This window comes from Triturus cristatus, chromosome 12 (assembly GCF_964204655.1).
Source record: "Triturus cristatus chromosome 12, aTriCri1.1, whole genome shotgun sequence".
NCBI classification, from domain to species: domain Eukaryota; kingdom Metazoa; phylum Chordata; class Amphibia; order Caudata; family Salamandridae; genus Triturus; species Triturus cristatus.
In genome coordinates, this window is record NC_140595.1 from 818,231,815 (window position 1) to 818,253,606 (window position 21,792).

Below are 21,792 nucleotides of genomic sequence, written 5' to 3' on the forward strand. Positions count from 1 at the left end.
AAATCAATATATATATCTGAGCCAGCTTACGGTGCGCTTACGGTACGCTTACCGTACGCGTACGGTGGCGTGCGCGAGCGCGATTCTGATTGGCTCTTAGATCTTAGTAAACATTCGAATCGGCCGAAACCAGGAAGCGGCGGCCGCCATTTTCTCTCTCGCACTGAGAGTGATTTTTAAAATATAAAGCCCAAAAACATGTAAAGGGGCTGTTTAGACAACTCCCACACACATAGCCATGTTGAGGGAGTCCCCAAAGATCCCCCAAGGCCAAAAACGGAATTTTTATTTTTTCGGTAATTTCGCCGATTACGCTTACGGTACGGTACGGTAAAAAAATATATTAAAAAAAAAATTATCCACACTTTCTCCACCCCATGTGCAATTGGTGCCCGTAGGGCACCAAGTGCGCATGGCTTATAACAGATAAGAAAAACTAAAATATTTAACAAAAAAATAATAAAAAAAAAAATTATCCACACTCTCTCCACCCCGTGTGCAAATGGTGCCCGAAGGGCACCATTTGTGCATGGCTTATAAAATATACGAAAAATTTAAATATTACCTTTCAAAACGAAGTGCATCATATGTCCTCCATGTGCGCACGGTGCGCGAAGCGCAACGTGCGTACATGGCCCATCTAGCGTAACGTGGGCACGCGGTGCGCGTAGCGCACCGCGTGCCCACCGTGCGTGCATGGCACTAACTGCGTAAAGTGGGCGCGCGGTGCGCGAAGCGCACCGCGTGCTCACTGTGCGCGCACGGTGCGCGAAGCGCATCGTGCGCGCACGGAACGAACTGTGTTAAGTGGGCGCGCACGCCACGAATGGCGTAAAGTAACTTAGCATTTAAAAAACCGTACAAATTCACTGAAAAAACCATAGGTTTCACACATGTTATAGTTAGCTGGACATTTTACTGATAAAAAACCAATGAAATTCCCCCTTTATAGTTACTGTAGGCAACTATAACTCACGCGACCGTAATCCTCTGCTGATGACATATGTGTCTTTATGAAAAAAAAATATTTGTAATATATGTATAGCTAAAATTTAATGGAAGAAGACATGGGCAAATAAGTGTCTAAATACAGTATTAGCATCAGCAGAGGATTACGGTCGCGTGAGTTATAGTTGCCTACAGTAACTATAACGGGGGAATTTCATTGGTTTTTTATCAGTAAAATGTCCAGCTAACTATAACATGTGTGAAACCTATGGTTTTTTCAGTGAATATATATATATATACACACACATACACATATATATTACCTACACATACACATAAATATTACCTACTGTCAGTCGCCAGTAGGTAGTTATAGTTAGTACCGGGTTTCCATAGGCAAAGCATTTTTTGACTTGCCTATAACTTTAGCGTTGTTTGACCAATCTTCATGGAATTTTCCCAGAAAAGTGTCAAAGGAGCTTCTGTGTGTCACGGAAAGTTTGGGAGTGATCTGTGCTATGAGGACCGAGAAAGAATTTGCATCTGTCCCCTGCACCTGGAGTCTGTCCCCTGCACCTGGCGTCAGTCTCCTGCACCTGGTGTCAGTCTCCTGCACCTGGCGTCTACCCCTGCACCTGACATCTGTCCCCTGCACCTGGCGTCTACCCCTGCACCTGACATCTGTCCCCTGCACCTGGCGTCTGTCCCCTGCACCTGGCGTCTGTCTCCTGCACCTGGTGTCTGACCCCTGCACCTGGCGTCTGTGCACCTGGCGTCTGACCCCTGCACATTGGATGTGGGTCGTATGTCAGGTGTGCAGTGCATAGGATGGAAAGGAGGGGCTCTGCTCTTACTGTGGGGTGTCCATGCAGATGTGGTCTGTGCCATGCAGATGTGGTCTGTGCCATTCAGATGTGGTCTGTGCCATGTAAAGGGCTGTATCCCATGCAGGTGAGATGGATGGGTCTGAGCCCTACAGATGGGATCTGTGTCTTGTTGTTTTGGTCTGTGCCATGAGGCTGAGGTCTGAGAAATGCATCTGGTGTCTGTGCCCTGCACATGGGGTGTGAACCGTATGACAGGTCTGTCTCCTGCACCTGGTGTGTCTGTTTCTTGCACCTGGTTTCTGTCCCCTGCAACTGGCATCTGTCCCCTGCACATGGGGTGTGGGTCATATGTTGGGTCTGTCCCCTGCATCTGGTGTCTGTCTCCTGCACCTGGCGCCTGTCCCCTGCACCTGGTGTCTGTCTCCTGCACCTGGTGTCTGTCTCCTGCCCCCGGCGTCTGTCCCCTGCACATAGGGTGTGGGCCGTATGTCGGGTCTGTCCCCTGTACCTGGTGTCTGTCTCCTGCATCTGGCACATATCCCCTGCACCTGGCATCTGTACACTGCACATGCGATGTGGGCCATATGTCTGGTCTGTCCCCTGCACCTGGTGTATGTCCCTGCACCTGGCATCTGTCCCCTACACCTGACGTCTGTCCCCTGCACCTGGTGTCTGTCACCTGCAACTGGCGTCTGTCCCCTGCACATGGGGTGGGACCCGTAAATCATGTCTGTGCCTCACGGGTGGGGTCTGTGTCTTGTTGCTTTGGTCTGTCTTCTGCACCTAGTATCTGTCCCCTGCACCTGGTGTCTGTCCCCTGCACCTGGCATCTGCCCCGTGACCTGGTGTCTGTCAGGTGCACCTGGTGTATGTCCCCTGCATCTGGTGTCTGTTGCTGGCACCTGGCGTCTATCCCCGGCACCTGGCATCTGCCCCGTGCACCTGGTGTCTGCCCCCTGCACCTGGCGTCTGCCCCCTGCACCTGGCGTCTGTCCCCTGCACCTGGCGTCTGTCCCCTGCACCTGGCGTCTGTCCCCTGCACCTTGCGTCTGTCCCCTGCACCTGGTGTCTGTCCCCTGCACGTTGCGTCTGTCCCCTACACCTGGCCTCTGACCGCTGTACCTGATGTCTGTCCCCTGCACCTGGCGTCTGTCCCCTGCACCTGGTGTCTGTCCCCTGCACCAGGCGTCTGTCCCCTGCACCAGGCGTCTGTCCCGTGCACCTGGCATCTGTCCCCTACACCTGGTGTCTGTCCCCTGCACCTGGCGTCTGTCACGTGCACCTGACGTCTGTCCCCTGCTCATGGCGGCTGTGCCCTGCACCTGGCGTCTGTGCCCTGCACCGGATGTCTGTTCCCTGCACCTGATGTCTGTTCCCTGAACCCGGTGTTTGTCCCCTGCACCTGGCATCTGTCCCCTGCACCTGGTATCTGACCCCTACACCAGACGTATGACCACTGTACCTGATGTCTGTCCCCTGCGCCTGGCATCTGACCCTTGCACCTGGCGTATGTGCCCTGCACCTGGTGTCTGCCCCGGAACATGAGATGTTGGCCATATGTCAGGTCTGTCCCCTGCACCTGGCGTCTGTCCCCTACACCTGGCCTCTGACTGCTGTACCTGATGTCTGTCCCCTGCACCTGGCATCTGTCCACTGCACCTGGCATCTGTCCCCTGCACCTGGTGTCTGTCCCCTGCACATGGCATCTGACCGCTGTGCCTGATGTTTGTCGCCTGCAACTGGCGTCTGTCCCCTGCACCTGGTGTCTGTCCCCTGCACCTGGCGTCTGTCCCCTGCACCTGGCATATGTCTTCTGCACCTGGCATCTGTGCCCTGCACCTGGCATCTGTGCCCTGCACCTGGCATCTGTGCCCTGCACCTGGCATCTGTCCCCTGCACCTGGCATATGTCCCCTGCACCTGGCATCTGTGCCCTGCACCTGGCATCTGTCCCCTGCACCTTGCGTCTGTCCCCTGCACCTTGCGTCTGTCCCCTGCACCTTGCGTCTGTCCCCTGCACCTGGCATCTGTCCCCTGCACCTGGCATCTGTGTCCTGCACCTGACATCTGTCCCATGCACCTGGCGTCTGTGCTCTGCACCTGGCGTCTGTCCCATGCACCTGATGTCTGTCCCCTGCACCCGGTGTCTGTCTCCTGCACCCGGCGTCTGTCCCCTGCACCTGGGGTCTGTCCTGTGCACCTGGCGTATGACCGCTGCACCTGATGTCTGTCCCCTGCACCTGGCCTATGTGCCCAGCACCTGGTGTCTGCCCCTGAACATGAGATGTTGGCCATATGTCGGGTCTGTCCCCTGCACCTGGCGTCTGTCCCCTGCACCTGGCGTCTGACCCCTGCACATGGGATGTGGGTCATATGACGGGTCTGTCCCGTGCACCTGGTGTCTGTGCCCTGCACCTGGTGTCTGTGCCCTACACCTGGTGTATGTCCCCTGAACCTGACGTCTGTCTCCTGCACCTGGCGTCTGACCCCTGCACCTGGTGTCTGACCCCTGCACATTGGATGTGGGTCGTATGTCGGGTCTGTCCCCTGCACCTGGCATCTGTCTCCTGCACCTGGCGTCTGACCCCTGCACCTGGCATCTGTCCCCTGCAACTGGCGTCTGTCCCCTGCACCTGGCGTCAGTCTCCTGCACCTGGCGTCAGTCTCCTGCACCTGGCGTCTGACCCCTGCACCTGGCGTCTGACCCCTGCACCTGACGTCTGTCCCCTGCACCTGGCGTCTGTCCCCTACACCTGGCATCTGTCTCCTGCACCTGGCGTCTGACCCCTGCACCTGGCGTCTGTGCACCTGGCGTCTGACCCCTGCACATTGGATGTGGGTCATATGTCGGGTGTGCAGTGCGTAGGATGGAATGAGGGGCTCTGCTCTTACTGTGGGGTGTCCTTGTAGCTGGTGCCGTCCTCCCACTTCCATTCGCCGTCCACGTCTGTGAGGCCAATCCAGGTGTACTGAGGGATGGTCTTCTTCTCTACGAACTCCTGCAAGAGAGAACGAGATCAGTGGTGCCGAGAAGGTGCTCCGATCACTGCTAGGAGCTAAAGCAGCACCGCCCCCGCTAGCCGACCTCCCGCATCACCCGCACCGCTGCTGCACCCTACAGCTGGACCCTACTGCTGCTACAAGAGCGTCCAGCTGCACCCTACAGCTGTACCCTACAGCTGGACCCTACCGCTGCTGCCAGTGCTCCCAGCGGCACCCTACAGCTGCACCCTACAGCTGCACCCTACAGCTACACCCTACTGCTGCTGTCAAATCTCTGACTGCACCCTACTGCTACCAGAGATGACAGCTGCTGCGCTGCACCCTACAACAGTACCCTACCGCTGCTGCCAGAGCTTCCGGCTGAACCCTACAGCTTGACCCTACTTCAAGCGCTCCTATGGCAGTGCTACCACAGTTGCTGCCAGCGTTTGTGGCTGTACCCTACAGCTGTACCCTACAGCAAGCCCTCCTATGGGAGCACCACCGTCACTGCTGCCAGAGCTTCAGACTACAACCTACAGCTGAACCCTGCAGAAGTGCTCCTAGGGCAACACCACCACCAAAACTTTTGGCAATCCCCTACAGTCAGCACTCCAGTGCCACCACAATTACCACTGCCAAAGGTTCTGACTCTACACTAATGCAGGTGCGCCTACATCTTGCGTGCACCCAGCACTACTCTTTCACCATATCTGAGAGCCAGCTCCCCTATTAATGCACTCTTCACCCTAAACCATATCCTACAGCCTGCACTCCCACATCACACTCCACATACAGGACCCATATACTGTCCCCAATAGCCATCACTACTCCTGCCAGCACTACACCCACAGCCAGCTCTCCTACACCACACTCCACAGCCAGCACTCATGCACCATACCTCACAGTCAGCTTTCCTACACCATACTCTACGGTCAGCACGTGTACACCAGATCCCACAGCCAGCCCACATACACTATAACCCACAATCAGCCCTTGTACACCATAACCCACAATCAGCACTTGTACACCATACCCCACAATCAGCACTCATTCACCATACCCCACAATCAGCACTCATACACCATACCCTACAGCCAGCACTCGTACACCATACCCCACAGCCAGCACTTGTACACGATACCCCACAGCCAGCCCTCATACACCATAACCCACAATCAGCACTTGTACACCATACTCCACAATCAGCACTCATACACCATACCCCACAGCCAGCACTTGTACACGATACCCCACAGTCAGCACTCGTATACCATACCCCACAAGCATCTCTCGTACACCATACCTCACAGTGCGCACTTGTACACCACATACCACAGTCAGCCCCCCTACACCATACCCCACAGCCAGCACTCATACACCGTACCCCAAAACCAGCCCTCGTACACCATACCCCACAACCAGCTCTCTACACTATACTCCATGGGTAGCACTTCTCCAGCCTACACCACAGCCAGCTCTCCTACACCACACTCCACAGCCAGCACTCGTGAACCATACCTCACAGCCAGCTCTCCTACACCACACTCCACAGCCAGCACTCGTGAACCATACCTCACAGCCAGCTCTCCTACACCACACTCCACAGCCAGCACTCGTGAACCATACCTCACAGCCAGCTCTCCTACACCACACTCCACAGTCAGCACTCGTGAACCATACCTCACAGCCAGCTCTCCTACACCACACTCCACAGCCAGCACTCATGCACCATACCTCACAGCCAGCTCTCCTACACCACACTCCACAGCCAGCACTCGTGAACCATACCTCCCAGCCAGCTCTCCTACACCATACTCCACAGCCAATACTCGTACACCTTATCCCACAGCCAGCTCTGGGTACACCATACTCCACAGCCAGCAATCACACAATACACCACAGTCAGCACTCATTCACCATACCCCACTGCCAGCACTTGTGTACCATACCTCCCAACGAGCTCTTCTACACCACACCCCACAGCCAGCACTCATACACCATACCTTACAGCCAGCATTCATACACCATATCCCATAGCCAGCACTCATGCACCATACCTTACAGCCAGCATTGATACACCGTATCCCATAGCCAGCACTTGTACACTGTACTCAGCCAGCACTTGTACACCATACCCCACAACCAACTCTCTACACTATACTCCATGGGTAGCACTTCTCCAGCCTACACCACAGCCAGCTCTCCTACACCACACTCCACAGCCAGCAGTCATGCACCATACCTCACAGCCAGATTTCCTACACCATACTCTACTGCCAGCACTCGTATACCATATCCCACAGCCAGCCCTCATACACCATAACCCACAATCAGCACTCGTACACCGTACCCCACAATCAGCACTCATTCACCATACCCCACAATCAGCACTCATACATCATACCCTACAGCCAGCTCTCCTCCACCACACTCCACAGCCAGCACTCGTGAACCATACCTCACAGCCAGCTATCCTACACCATACTCCACAGCCAATACTCGTACACCCTATCCCACAGCCAGCACTAGGTACACCATACTCCACAGCCAGCAATCACACAATACACCACAGTCAGCACTCATTCACCATACCCCACAGCCAGCACTTCCACACCACATCCCACAGCCAGCGCTCATACACCATACCTTAGAGCCAGCATTCATACACCGTATCCCATAGCCAGCACTTGTACACCATACTCAGCCAGCACTTGTACACCATACCCCACAACCAGCTCTCTACACTATACTCCATGGGTAGCACTTCTCCAGCCTACACCACAGCCAGCTCTCCTACACCACACTCCACAGCCAGCATTTGTGAACCATACCTCACAGCCAGCTCTCCTACACCATACTCCACAGCCAGTACTCGTACACCCTACCCACAGCCAGCACTGGGTACACCATACTCCACAGCCAGAAATCACACAATACACCACAGTCAGCACTCATTCACCATACCCCACAGCCAGCACTCAGGAACCATACCTCCCAGCCAGCTCTTCCACACCACACCCCACAGCCAGCGCTCATACACCATACCTTACAGCCAGCATTCATACATCGTATCCCATAGCCAGCACTTGTACACCGTACTCCACAGCCAGCACTTGTACACCGTACTCAGCCAGCACTTGTACACCATACCCCACAGCCAGCACTTGTGTACCATACCTCCCAGCTAGCTCTTCCACACCACACCCCATAGCCAGCGCTCATACACCATACCTTACAGCCAGCATTCATACACCGTATCCCATAGCCAGCACTTGTACACCTTACTCCACAGCCAGCACTTGTACACCGTACTCAGCCAGCACTTGTACACCATACCCCACAACTAGCTCTCTACACTATACTCCATGGGTAGCACTTCTCCAGCCTACACCACAGCCAGCTCTCCTACACCACACTCCACAGCCAGCACTCATGCACCATACCTCACAGCCAGCTCTCCTACACCACACTCCACAGCCAGCACTCGTGAGCCATACCTCACAGCCAGCTCTCCTACACCATACTTCACAGCCATTACTCGTACACCTTATCCCACAGCCAGCACTGGGTACACCATACTCCACAGCCAGCAAACACACAATACACCACAGTCAGCACTCATTCACCTTACCCCACAGCCAGCACTTGTGTACCATACCTCCCAGCCAGCTCTTCCACACCACACCTCACAGCCAGCACTCATACACCATACCTTACAGCCAGCATTCATACACCGTATCCCATAGCCAGCACTTGTACACCGTACTCAGCCAGCACTTGTACACCATACCCCACAGTCATCACTTGTACACCATACCCCTCATCCAGCACTTGTGCACGATACCTCACAGCCAGCTCTCCCTCACCACACCCCTCAGTCAGCACTCATATACCATACACCACAGTCAGCTTTTCTACATCACAGCCCAAAGCCAGCACTCATACATCACACCCCACAGCTGGCACTCATACACCATGCCCCACACCCAGTACTCACACACCATACACCACAACCAGCACTCACTCACCATACCCCACAACCAGCACTCATAGATCACACCCCATAGGCAGCACTCGTACACCATGCCCCATAGCCAGCACTCGCACACCATACACCACAACCAGCACTCACTCACCATACCCCACAACCAGCACTCATAGATCACACCCCATAGGCAGCACTCGTACACCATGCCCCATAGCCAGCACTCGCACACCATACCCCACATGCAGCACTCGTACACCATACCTCACAGCCATTACTCATACACAATGCCCCACAGCCAACACTCGCATGCCATACCCCAAAGCCAGCTCTCCCACACCACAGTACACAGTCAGCACTCATACACCATACAGCAGTCAGCACTTTTACACCACCCCCACAGCCAGCACTCATACACCATAACTCACAGCCAGCTCTCCTACACCATACCCCACAGCCAGCACTTCTCCAGTGTACACCACACCCAAAGCCAGCTCTCCTACACCACACCCCACAGACAGCACTGGTACACCATACCTCACAGCCAGCTCCCTTACACCATACCCCATGGCCAGCAAATGTACACCATACCCCACAGCCAGCACTCGTACACCATAACCTACAGCCAGCACTTCTCAAGCCTACACCGCACCCACAGCCAGCTCTCCAACACCACATCCCAAAGCCAGCACTCGTGCACCATACACCACAGGCACCTCTACTACACCACACCCCCACAGGCAGCACTTGTACACCATACCTCACAGCCAGCTCTCCTACACCATACCCCACAGCCAGCACTTCTCCAGTGTACACCACACCCAAAGCCAGCTCTCCTACACCACACCCCACAGACAGCACTGGTACACCATACCTCACAGCCAGCTCTCTTACACCATACCCCATGGCAAGCAATCGTACACCATACCCCAGAGCCAGCACTCGTACACCATAACCTACAGCCAGCACTTCTCCAGCCTACACCGCACCCACAGCCAGCTCTCCAACCCCACACCCCAAAGCCAGCAATCGTGCACCATACCTCACAGTAAACTCTCCTACACCATACCCCATGACCAGCACTCGTACACCACACCCCACAGCCAGTATTCGGACATCATACTCCACAGCCAGTACTTGTACACCATACACCACAGGCACCTCTCCTACACCACACCCCCACAGGCAGCACTTGTACACCATACCTCACAGCCAGCACTCCTACACCATACCCCAGAACCAGCACTCATTCACCATACCCCACAGCCAGCACTCATACACCATATCCCACATCCATCACTCCTACACCACACCCCACAGTCATTGCTCATATACCACACCCCACAGCCATCACTCGAACACCGTAGCCCACAGCCACAGCTCCTACACCACATCACACAGGCAGCACTTGTACACTGTACTACATAGCCAGCTCTCCTGCACCACACCCCACAACCATCACTCATACACCATGTACCACAGTCAGCTCCCCTACAACACACCTCACAGCCAGCACTGGTACACCATAACCCACAGCCAGCACTTTTACAGAGAACCCCACAGCCAACAGTGACACACCATAACCCACAGCCAGTGCTCCTACACCACATCCCACAGGCAACAGTCATACACAATACACTACAGGCAGCACTCATACACCATACCCCAGAGCCAGTACTCATACACCACATCCCACAGCCATCACTCATACACCATAGCCCACAGCCAGCATTCCTACACCATAGTCCACAGCCAGGCAACACTTGTATTCCAGACCCTACATCCAGCACACATACACCACACCCCAGCACCACCACTCGACTACAATACCCACCACCAGTACTTCCAACATAAATGTACACCCTACAGCCACTTCTCCATACCACACCTGCACATTAAGCAGGACTGAATGATTTTCTGGTCATATCTGAGACACAACCCCGCTCACCCCTTGTCCTCACCATTCTCTGTACCCTCACCTGCTCCAGGGCCGTGTTGAGCACCACCATGTAGGCGCCAGGACTTTTCGAAGCGCAGAACTTCTTGGAATCATCCCACGATCTCCCTGCCCTGGAGAAGAAGTAACAACTTCCGGAGAACTCCACCCAGTCTTCAGGGCAACACCAGGACTTGGAGTCTGGAGACAGAGAGAAAGCACTTGAGCTCGTGGTCAGTACCATCTGTTCTCAGGGGGAGGGGCAGAATGCACAGAAATACAGGCACTTCTGGGAGGCTTGTACAGACAGGGGGCTTGGAAGGTTAGAACAGACTCGTGCGCATCATATGGATTGACGCATGAGCTCATACCTGTATTTTTGCTCCCCCCATTTACTGAGAGTGTGGACTGGACTAGAATGGGAAATAGTTCTATACTTTAGTATGTGAGGGTATATTTTTATACTCCCCCCTGACTTTATGGGGAAGCACTTTCCATGGGAGCTAAAGGCTGTTTTTCATGAGGCTGCCAGTCTTCCAATGCACGGTCCTGCAGTCTGCCTATGCACATCCCGGCATTCCTCTACACATGATCCAATATCTCTATTAGGAGGGCCTCACTCTCCCTCCCTATATCCAGGGCCCCAGTTTCCTAGTAAACAGGGCCACAGTCTCTCTAGGCACAAAACTCCAGCCACCCTATAAACAAAAACGCAGAGCTCAGGCCGCCCTATACACAAAACCCAGGGCTCGATTCAGAGAGTCTCCGCAGTCGTGATGGAGGCTCCACAGTTGTGGTGGAGTTTCTGCACTCGTGGTGGAATCTTCACACGGTGCACTCTCTGCAGTGTGCCTTGCAGATATTCCGCCAAGAGTGCGGCGACTCCGTCACGACTGCGGAGCCACCGCCTCGACTGCAAAGCCTCCGCTATGACTGCAGAGCCTCCGCTATGCCTGCAGAGCCTCCGCTATGACTGCAGAGCCTCCACCTCGACTGCAGAGCCTCCACTATGACTGCAGAGCCTCCGCTATGATTGCAGAGCCTACGCTATGACTGCAGAGCCTTTGCTATGACTGCAGAGCCTCCGCTATGACTGCAGTGAGTGCACCATGCAGAGATTCTACCACGAGTGCAGCTACTCCGCCAAGACTGCAGAACCTCCACCTCGACTGCAGAGCCTTCACTATGACTGCAGAGCCTACGCTATGACTGCAGAACCTACGCTATGACTGCAGAGCCTCTGCCATGACTGAAGAGAGTGCATCGTGCAGAGATTCTACCACGAGTGTGGAAACTCGGCCACGACTATAGAGCCTCCGCCTCGACTGCAGAGCCTCCACCATGACTGCAGAGCCTCCGCCAAGACTGCAGAGAGTGCACCATGCAGAGATTCCGCCATGAGTGCGGCGACTCAGCCACGACTAGAGAGCCTCCACCTCGACTGTAGAGCCTCCGCTATGACTGCAGAGCTTCTGCTATGACTGCAGAGCCTCCGCTATGACTGCAGAGCCTACGCTATGACTGCAGAGCCTCCGCTATGACTGCAGAGCCTCCGCTATGACTGCAGAGCCTCCGCTATGACTGCAGAGCCTCCGCTATGACTGCAATGCCTCTGCTATGACTGCAGAGATTGCACCGTGCAGAGATTCTACCACGAGTGCGGCTACTCCGCCAAGACTGCGGAGCCTCCACCTCGACTGCAGAGCATCCACTCAACTCCGCCATGACTGCAGAGCCTTCGCTACGACTGCAGAGCCTCTGCTATGACTGCAGAGCCTCCGCTATGACTCCAGAGAGTGTATCATGCAGACATTCTACCACGAATGCGGTGAATCCGCCACGACTGCAGAGCCTCCATCATGACTGCAGTGAGTGCACCATGCAGAGATTCTACCACGAGTGCAGCGACTCCACCACGACTACAGAGCCTCCGCCTCGATTGCAGAGCCTACGCCATGACTGCAGAGCCTCAGCCATGACTGCAAAGCCTCCACCACGACTTCAGAGCCTCTGCTGTGACTGCAGAGCCTCTGCCTCGACTGCAGAGCCTCTGCTATGACTGCAGAGCATCTGCTATGACTGCAGAGCCTCTGCTAGGACTACAGAGCCTCCGCCATGACTGCAGAGAGTGCCCTGTGCAGACATTCTGCCACGGGTGCGGCGACACCGCCCCGACTACAGAGCCTCCGCCTCGATTGCAGAGCCTACGCCATGACTGCAGAGCCTCAGCCATGACTGCAGAGCCTCCATTACGACTGCAGAGCCTCTGCTGTGACTGCAGAGCCTCCGCCTCGACTGCAGAGCCTCCGCTATGACTGCAAAGCCTATGCCATGACTGCAGAGCCTCAGCCATGACTGCAGAGCCTCCACCACAAGTTTGGTGACTCCGCTATGACTGTAGAGCCTCCACCACGTCTGCAGAGCCTACGCCATGACTGCAGAGCCTCTGCCATGACTACACCGTGCAGAGATTCTACCACGAGTGTGGCGACTCAGCTACGATTGCAGAGCCTCCACCATGACTGCAGAGCCTCCGCCACGACTGCAGAGTCTCCTTCTGAATCGGGCCCTCTCTCTCTCTGCCTGTGTGTATGTATATGTATATATATATATATATATATATATATATATATATATATATATATATATATATATATATGAAGCCACAAGTACCGGTAAAGTGACCCTTCTGTCACGGGCGGTCCGAGTCAGGAAACCGGAATTCCTAATATTTGAGAACCATCACTTTCGTATTCACGAAAATAAACTCGGACTCCGATGCTGCATGCAAATATTTAATTTCCAAGTGCAAGAACGACGCGTTTCACCAATATGGCTTCTTCACGCTCGAAAATGTTAACCAACCGCCATGTTTAAATACACAAATTCATTGAATGACGGGTTTACACATGGTGTCAGAAATAATGTGAATTGGGCGGCCATCTTGTAACGGTGTATAATACATTGTATATCCATTACTGTTGACACAAGTGTTTGCAAAATTAACACCAATAAAAACTTCGTTGTGTCTAATACAAACATAATATAGATCAAATGAATGTGGATGCGTGAAAATAGCGCAATTCAAGTTCGTTACATGATAAATATTGTATATCTACAATGGTATTAATGTGTCTACCAACACCGTATAATTACGATTTGGGCATGCCTTTATGATGTACGACCCCAAAACGAAACGGTATAGTCAATTGCGTGAATAAACAATGTCCCTCACGTACCAAACGCCCAAGTGGGCGGGACCCAAAGCGGTCAGCCAATCACTACAGTAGAAAGGGGGTAACTAAATGTACCCGATTAGGTCGTACACCAAGCAAACACTGCTTCCCAAATAGTAAATGGCTATACTTAGACTGTATTGAGTGATTATACATTACAATACTCATTGGCGTCCAATCGCCCAAGTGGGCGTTACTGAAAGACATCTTATGCAGTAAGGATATGTCTCACTGTCTAAATGCGATATGATTTTACATTGTTATACCCCAAATGAGGTTTAGGCTAAAGAGTAGTTCCCCAAGAATACAAAGTCATAGAATCCCTGATAGCAACTGAAAAAATTAAATTATGACATAGTGTATATCCAAATTGCAATAAATCTGACCACCTTCCTCACAGTTCCTGACACACCGTCTGAAAAATAAACAGATATGAATATAAAATTTAAAATGAGTCTACAACAGCTTAAGATAAACTTTCATTGATGCTTATTCATGCAGATGAACAGATAATTCTTCGCTCATATTTAATCCCTTAGGAGCAAGACTTTCAAAATCCACAATATAACGGGATTCCAATTTCCTCAACAATAGTTCTCGATTACCACCTCTCATGCCTAGATCCACAGAATCAATAACAACCATGCGTAACCTGGTCTCATCTTGAAAATGTTGATCAAAGAAATGTCTGGCAATAGGGTATGCTCTGTTATTATTACGTATTGCCCGTAAGTGCTCTAACACACGTTTCTTTGCTGCATGTTTGGTACTGCCGATGTACCATTTAGCACATGGGCAGATCAACACATACACGCAGTGGTTGGAATTACATGTGAGTTTCTTTTTTATAACAAATTCTCTTTTGGAGTTTGGTATCTGTAACTTGGCACAATCGGTGCTGTTTTTGCATGCTTTACATTTCTGACAACATTTAAAACCCCCTTCTCTGTTCTTGGGGTCAATTGCATTGCTTGTGATGTAACTGCAACTCAATTCATCCGCCAGACAACGACTTTTTCTGAAAGTGATCTGTGGATTGCTACTCAGATCTTGTTTAAGATGTTCATCTGTGAGTAGCACATGCCAATGTTTCTTAAAAACTCTGCGTATTTTATCAGCTTGGCCTGAGAAAGTGGTGATAAATCTGATTTTATCTTCTTTGGTTTCTTTCTGTTTTGGATAAATAAGTTCATCACGTGTTTTAGTTTATACCCTGGAAATTGCATCTTTCACAGTTTTGGCACTGTAGCCTCTTTCTCTGAATCTCTGGCACATAATGTCCCTCTCTTTCTCATATGCCACTTTCGTACTACAATTTCTTTTAGCACGGAGCAATTCCCCATAGGGAATGCTCCGTATCAGATTGCCTGGATGGCTGCTCTTGGCATTTAAAATGCTGTTACCCGCCGTTTCCTTACGGAATAATTTTGAAGTCAATTGATTGTTAATGACTTCCAGGCGGACATCCAGAAATTCCATAGAGTTTTTGCTGATGTTTTCACTGAAATGTAGATTGCAAGTGTTCTGATTTAATTTGTTGATAAAGATTCGAACAGAATCTTCATCACCACACCAAATGAAAAAAATGTCGTCAATGTAACGCAGCCACAGGGCAACGTTGTTAAATTCCAGCATATTGGCGACCACCTGCTCCTCCCACCAGCCCATGAACAAATTCGCATAGCTGGGGGCGAAGCAGGTTCCCATCGCTATACGTAATAATAACAGAGCATACCCTATTGCCAGACATTTCTTTGATCAACATTTTCAAGATGAGACCAGGTTACGCATGGTTGTTATTGATTCTGTGGATCTAGGCATGAGAGGTGGTAATCGAGAACTATTGTTGAGGAAATTGGAATCCCGTTATATTGTGGATTTTGAAAGTCTTGCTCCTAAGGGATTAAATATTAGCGAAGAATTATCTGTTCATCTGCATGAATAAGCATCAATGAAAGTTTATCTTAAGCTGTTGTAGACTCATTTTAAATTTTATATTCATATCTGTTTATTTTTCAGACGGTGTGTCAGGAACTGTGAGGAAGGTGGTCAGATTTATTGCAATTTGGATATACACTATGTCATAATTTAATTTTTTCAGTTGCTATCAGGGATTCTATGACTTTGTATTCTTGGGGGACTACTCTTTAGCCTAAACCTCATTTGGGGTATAACAATGTAAAATCATATCGCATTTAGACAGTGAGACATATCCTTACTGCATAAGATGTCTTTCAGTAACGCCCACTTGGGCGATTGGACGCCAATGAGTATTGTAATGTATAATCACTGAATACAGTCTAAGTATAGCCATTTACTATTTGGGAAGCAGTGTTTGCTTGGTGTACGACCTAATCGGGTACATTTAGTTACCCCCTTTCTACTGTAGTGATTGGCTGACCCCTTTGGGTCCCGCCCACTTGGGCGTTTGGTACGTGAGGGACATTGTTTATTCACGCAATTGACTATACCGTTTCGTTTTGGGGTCGTACATCATAAAGGCATGCCCAAATCGTAATTATACGGTGTTGGTAGACACATTAATACCATTGTAGATATACAATATTTATCATGTAACGAACTTGAATTGCGCTATTTTCACGCATCCACATTCATTTGATCTATATTATGTTTGTATTAGACACAACGAAGTTTTTATTGGTGTTAATTTTGCAAACACTTGTGTCAACAGTAATGGATATACAATGTATTATACACCGTTACAAGATGGCCGCCCAATTCACATTATTTCTGACACCATGTGTAAACCCGTCATTCAATGAATTTGTGTATTTAAACATGGCGGTTGGTTAACATTTTCGAGCGTGAACAAGCCATATTGGTGAAACGCGTCGTTCTTGCACTTGGAAATTAAATATTTGCATGCAGCATCGGAGTCCGAGTTTATTTTCGTGAATACGAAAGTGATGGTTCTCATATATATATATATATATATATATATATATATATATATATATATATATATATATATATATATATGATGCTCAAAGTGTTCCCACAAGTTTAGCATGCACTCCAACAGCAGGAAATCCACGCAGGTCCTTCAAGTCACAGCCTGTAGCCGACGTGTTTCGTAAGATTCCTTTTTCTAGGCTGATTCACCGGATACACAGCGTTTTTCAAAACCACACCTTTTATCCCTTATTCGCCAGCTGATTGGCCAATCGGTAAGCTTGTATAAGCACTGTCCCCAGGTCTTCTGGGACTTGAAGTGCGGATTCATTCTCCCCATATGGGTGCTGTGTGGCCAGGTCCCCTAATCAACCCTCTATGGGTCCCGTGAAGTGTAAGTCCTGAAAGTCTCGGTGCCGCTGTTCCCGGAAGACTTGGTGGGATGCCAAGCCTCGGCCCGCTAATTCTGCAGTGGTGCACGCTCCGCGGCTGGGAGGCCACATCAAATATGATGCTCAAAGTGTTCCCACAAGTTTAGCATGCACTCCAACAGCAGGAAATCCACGCAGGTCCTTCAAGTCACAGGCTGTAGCCGACGCGTTTCGGAAGATTCCTTTTTCTAGGCTGGTTCACCGGATACACAGCGTTTTTCAAAACCGCACCTTTTGTCCCTTATTCGCCAGCTGATTGGCCAATCGGTAAGCTTGTATAAGCACTGTCCCAAGGTCTTCTGGGACTTGAAGTGCGGATTCATTCTCCCCATATGGGTGCTGTGTGGCCAGGTCCCCTAATCAACCCTCTATGGGTCCCGTGAAGTGTAAGACCTGAAATTCTCGGTGCCGCTGTTCCCGGAAGACTTGGCGGGATGCCAAGCCTCGGCCCGCTAATTCTGCAGTGGTGCACGCTCCGTGGCTGGGAGGCCACGTGAAATATGATGCTCAAAGTGTTCCCACAAGTTTAGCATGCACTCCAACAGCAGGAAATCCACGCAAGTCCTTCAAGTCACAGGCTGTAGCCGACGCGTTTCGGAAGATTCCTTTTTCTAGGCTGGTTCACCGGATACACAGCGTTTTTCAAAACCGCACCTTTTATCCCTTATTCGCCAGCTGATTGGCCAATCGGTAAGCTTGTATAAGCACTGTCCCAAGGTCTTCTGGGACTTGAAGTGCGGATTCATTCTCCCCATATGGGTGCTGTGTGGCCAGGTCCCCTAATCAACCCTCTATGGGTCTCGTGAAGTGTAAGTCCTGAAATTCTCGGTGCCGCTGTTCCCGGAAGACTTGGCGGGATGCCAAGCCTCGGCCCGCTAATTCTACAGTGGTGCATGCTCCGCGGCTGGGAGGCCACGTGAAATATGATGCTCAAAGTGTTCCCACAAGTTTAGCATGCACTCCAACAGCAGGAAATCCACGCAGGTCCTTCAAGTCACAGGCTGTAGCCGACGCGTTTTGGAAGATTCCTTTTTCTAGGCTGGTTCACCGGATACACAGCGTTTTTCAAAACCTCACCTTTTATCCCTTATTCGCCAGCTGATTGGCCAATCGGTAAGCTTGTATAAGCACTGTCCCAAGGTCTTCTGGGACTTGAAGTGCGGATTCATTCTCCCCATATGGGTGCTGTGTGGCCAGGTCCCCTAATCAACCCTCTATGGGTCCCGTGAAGTGTAAGACCTGAAATTCTCAGTGCCGCTGTTCCCGGAAGACTTGGCGGGATGCCAAGCCTCGGCCCGCTAATTCTGCAGTGGTGCACGCTCCGCGGCTGGGAGGCCACGTGAAATATGATGCTCAAAGTGTTCCCACAAGTTTAGCATACACTCCAACAGCAGGAAATCCACGCAAGTCCTTCAAGTCACAGCTGTAGCCGACGCGTTTTGGAAGATTCCTTTTTCTAGGCTGGTTCACCGGATACACAGCGTTTTTCAAAACCGCACCTTTTGTCCCTTATTCGCCAGCTGATTGGCCAATCGGTAAGCTTGTATAAGCACTGTCCCAAGGTCTTCTGGGACTTGAAGTGCGGATTCATTCTCCCCATATGGGTGCTGTGTGGCCAGGTCCCCTAATCAACCCTCTATGGGTCCCGTGAAGTGTAAGACCTGAAATTCTCGGTGCCGCTGTTCCCGGAAGACTTGGCGGGATGCCAAGCCTCGGCCCGCTAATTCTGCAGTGGTGCACGCTCCGTGGCTGGGAGGCCACGTGAAATATGATGCTCAAAGTGTTCCCACAAGTTTAGCATGCACTCCAACAGCAGGAAATCCACGCAAGTCCTTCAAGTCACAGGCTGTAGCCGACGCGTTTCGGAAGATTCCTTTTTCTAGGCTGGTTCACCGGATACACAGCGTTTTTCAAAACCGCACCTTTTATCCCTTATTCGCCAGCTGATTGGCCAATCGGTAAGCTTGTATAAGCACTGTCCCAAGGTCTTCTGGGACTTGAAGTGCGGATTCATTCTCCCCATATGGGTGCTGTGTGGCCAGGTCCCCTAATCAACCCTCTATGGGTCTCGTGAAGTGTAAGTCCTGAAATTCTCGGTGCCGCTGTTCCCGGAAGACTTGGCGGGATGCCAAGCCTCGGCCCGCTAATTCTACAGTGGTGCATGCTCCGCGGCTGGGAGGCCACGTGAAATATGATGCTCAAAGTGTTCCCACAAGTTTAGCATGCACTCCAACAGCAGGAAATCCACGCAAGTCCTTCAAGTCACAGGCTGTAGCCGACGCGTTTCGGAAGATTCCTTTTTCTAGGCTGGTTCACCGGATACACAGCGTTTTTCAAAACCGCACCTTTTATCCCTTATTCGCCAGCTGATTGGCCAATCGGTAAGCTTGTATAAGCACTGTCCCAAGGTCTTCTGGGACTTGAAGTGCGGATTCATTCTCCCCATATGGGTGCTGTGTGGCCAGGTCCTCTAATCAACCCTCTATGGGTCCCGTGAAGTGTAAGACCTGAAATTCTCGGTGCCGCTGTTCCCGGAAGACTTGGCGGGATGCCAAGCCTCGGCCCGCTAATTCTGCAGTGGTGCACGCTCCGCGGCTGGGAGGCCACGTGAAATATGATGCTCAAAGTGTTCCCACAAGTTTAGCATGCACTCCAACAGCAGGATGTCATCAGTGATGTCACTGACCATGTCATGAATGATGTAATATGTGACATCATCAGCAGTGGATTGTGGGCGCGCGAGATGTAGTTAGTACAACTAACTATATCGGAGGAATTTCAATGGTTTTGTTCAAGTGAAATGTCCAGCTAACTATAACACCCCTAAAACCTATTGTTTTTTCAGTGAATTTCTAAGGTTTTTTAAATTCTAATTCCTAACTATATCAGGCCTGAAACCTATGGTTTTTTCAGTGAATTTCAAAGGTTTTGTAAATGACAATTTTTAATGTATTAATTGTTATACTGATTTTTTTTATACTGATTTACTACATTGTTTAAACTGTTTATTTTTAGATATTTTATTTTTTTAATTACATTATACATTACAATACAAAATATACTTTCTCAGAATGAATTACTTTAGTTTAAATACTTTGCAAATAAGTAATAGACTTTTAAGTACAGTAGTTACAGTTGTTGCAATGGGCAACACAATTTCAAACACAAAGCAACATTGAGCTCAATGTGAATTTCTAGTCAAATGCAATTAGTTACTTTATGGATTACTTTTCTAACCACAGGACTGGATGCTAGATTCAGTCCTTGGACATCTTCTGTAAACAGTTGAGTAAAAGCGTTTTGGTTACAGTATTGAATTTTAAGGATTATTATTGTATTTTAAAAGTTGACACTTAGAAGAAACTTTTTCCCATAGAATCACCAATGTTATCCTATGGCAGAAAATTCACTCAGCAGGTAAGTAGTGTTCTCGTTACTTTTTCTTACTTAGTGGTGGATCCTGGATCCAGCACAGGTGAATCTCCTGTAAACAGTTGAAAGAATGTGTTTAAGTCGTACAGACGATTTTTTAGGAATATTTTTAGTTTGTGAAAATAGACACTTAGAAACTTTTCTACTTCAAAGCAGACAATGGATTCCTATGGAAGGAAATACAAGTTACTGTTAAGTATGCTTACAATTACATTTCAGGGTCAGTGCTGGGCTAAAAGATGCAGCCCTGAGTTCTCTCCTGATAACAGGTGAGTAAATCGTAATTCGTAGTTCGGCTGATTTTAGAGGAATATTTGTACGTTTCAAAAATGGACACTTAGAAACTTTTCTGTTGAAAACCACACAATGGATTCCTATGGAAAGAAATACAAGTTACTGGTAAGTACACTTAGAATTGCTTTTCAGGGTCAGTGCTGGTCTAAAAGATGCAGCACTGGGTTCTCTCCTGATAACAGGTGAGTAAATCGTAATTCGTAGTTCGGCTGATTTTAGAGGAATATTTGTACGTTTCAAAAATGGACACTTAGAAACTTTTCTGCTGAAAACCACACAATGGATTCCTATGGAAGGAAATACAAGTTACTAGTAAGTACGCTTAGAATTACTTTTCAGGGTCAGTGCTGGGCTAAAAGATGCAGCCCTGGGCTCTCTCCTGATAACAGGTGAGTAAATCGGAATTCGTAGTTCGGCTGATTTTAGAGGAATATTTGTACAATGGTAAAGGAAGGGGGCGGGGCCTGAGGTGACGTGTGCAAACACGCCCTGTGGCGCGTTTTAAGTTGGGGAATTAATTCCTCTTCAATCCTGAGGTCCCCTGGGGGTCAACTAGCCCACCAGGTACCTCCAGTATGCGCCAGGGAGCTGCATTGCAGAGAGGTGTTAAGAGGCCACGCCCCTTTTTACAACACTCTGCAACGCAGCTCCGTGGCGCTTACTGGAGGTACCTGGTGGGCTAGTTGGTCCCCAGGGACCCTCAGGATTGAAGAGGAATTAATTCCCCAACTTAAAACGAGCCATAGGGCGTGTTTGCACACATCACCTCAGGCCCCGCCCCCTACCTTCACCACTGTGCAAACGCG

At 50.3% G+C, this 21,792-nt stretch overlaps 1 protein-coding gene across 4 annotated transcripts in view; it reads right to left on the bottom strand.

Annotated features, from left to right (window-relative positions):
• Positions 1-21,792, bottom strand: part of LOC146782976 (asialoglycoprotein receptor 1-like) — a 172,316-nt gene that overhangs the window by 52,634 nt on the left and 97,890 nt on the right. For all 4 annotated transcript variants that reach the window (XR_014972186.1, XR_014972184.1, XR_014972185.1 and 1 more), the window contains exons 9-10: positions 10,724-10,881; positions 4,667-4,773 (exon numbers count right to left, since the gene is read on the bottom strand). Coding sequence is in view for 1 of the 4 variants with exons in the window: in XM_085638440.1 (XP_085494566.1) it covers positions 4,667-4,773; positions 10,724-10,881 (265 nt within the window). In the remaining 3 variants the exon portion in view is untranslated. The remainder of the gene's footprint in view (positions 1-4,666; positions 4,774-10,723; positions 10,882-21,792) is intronic.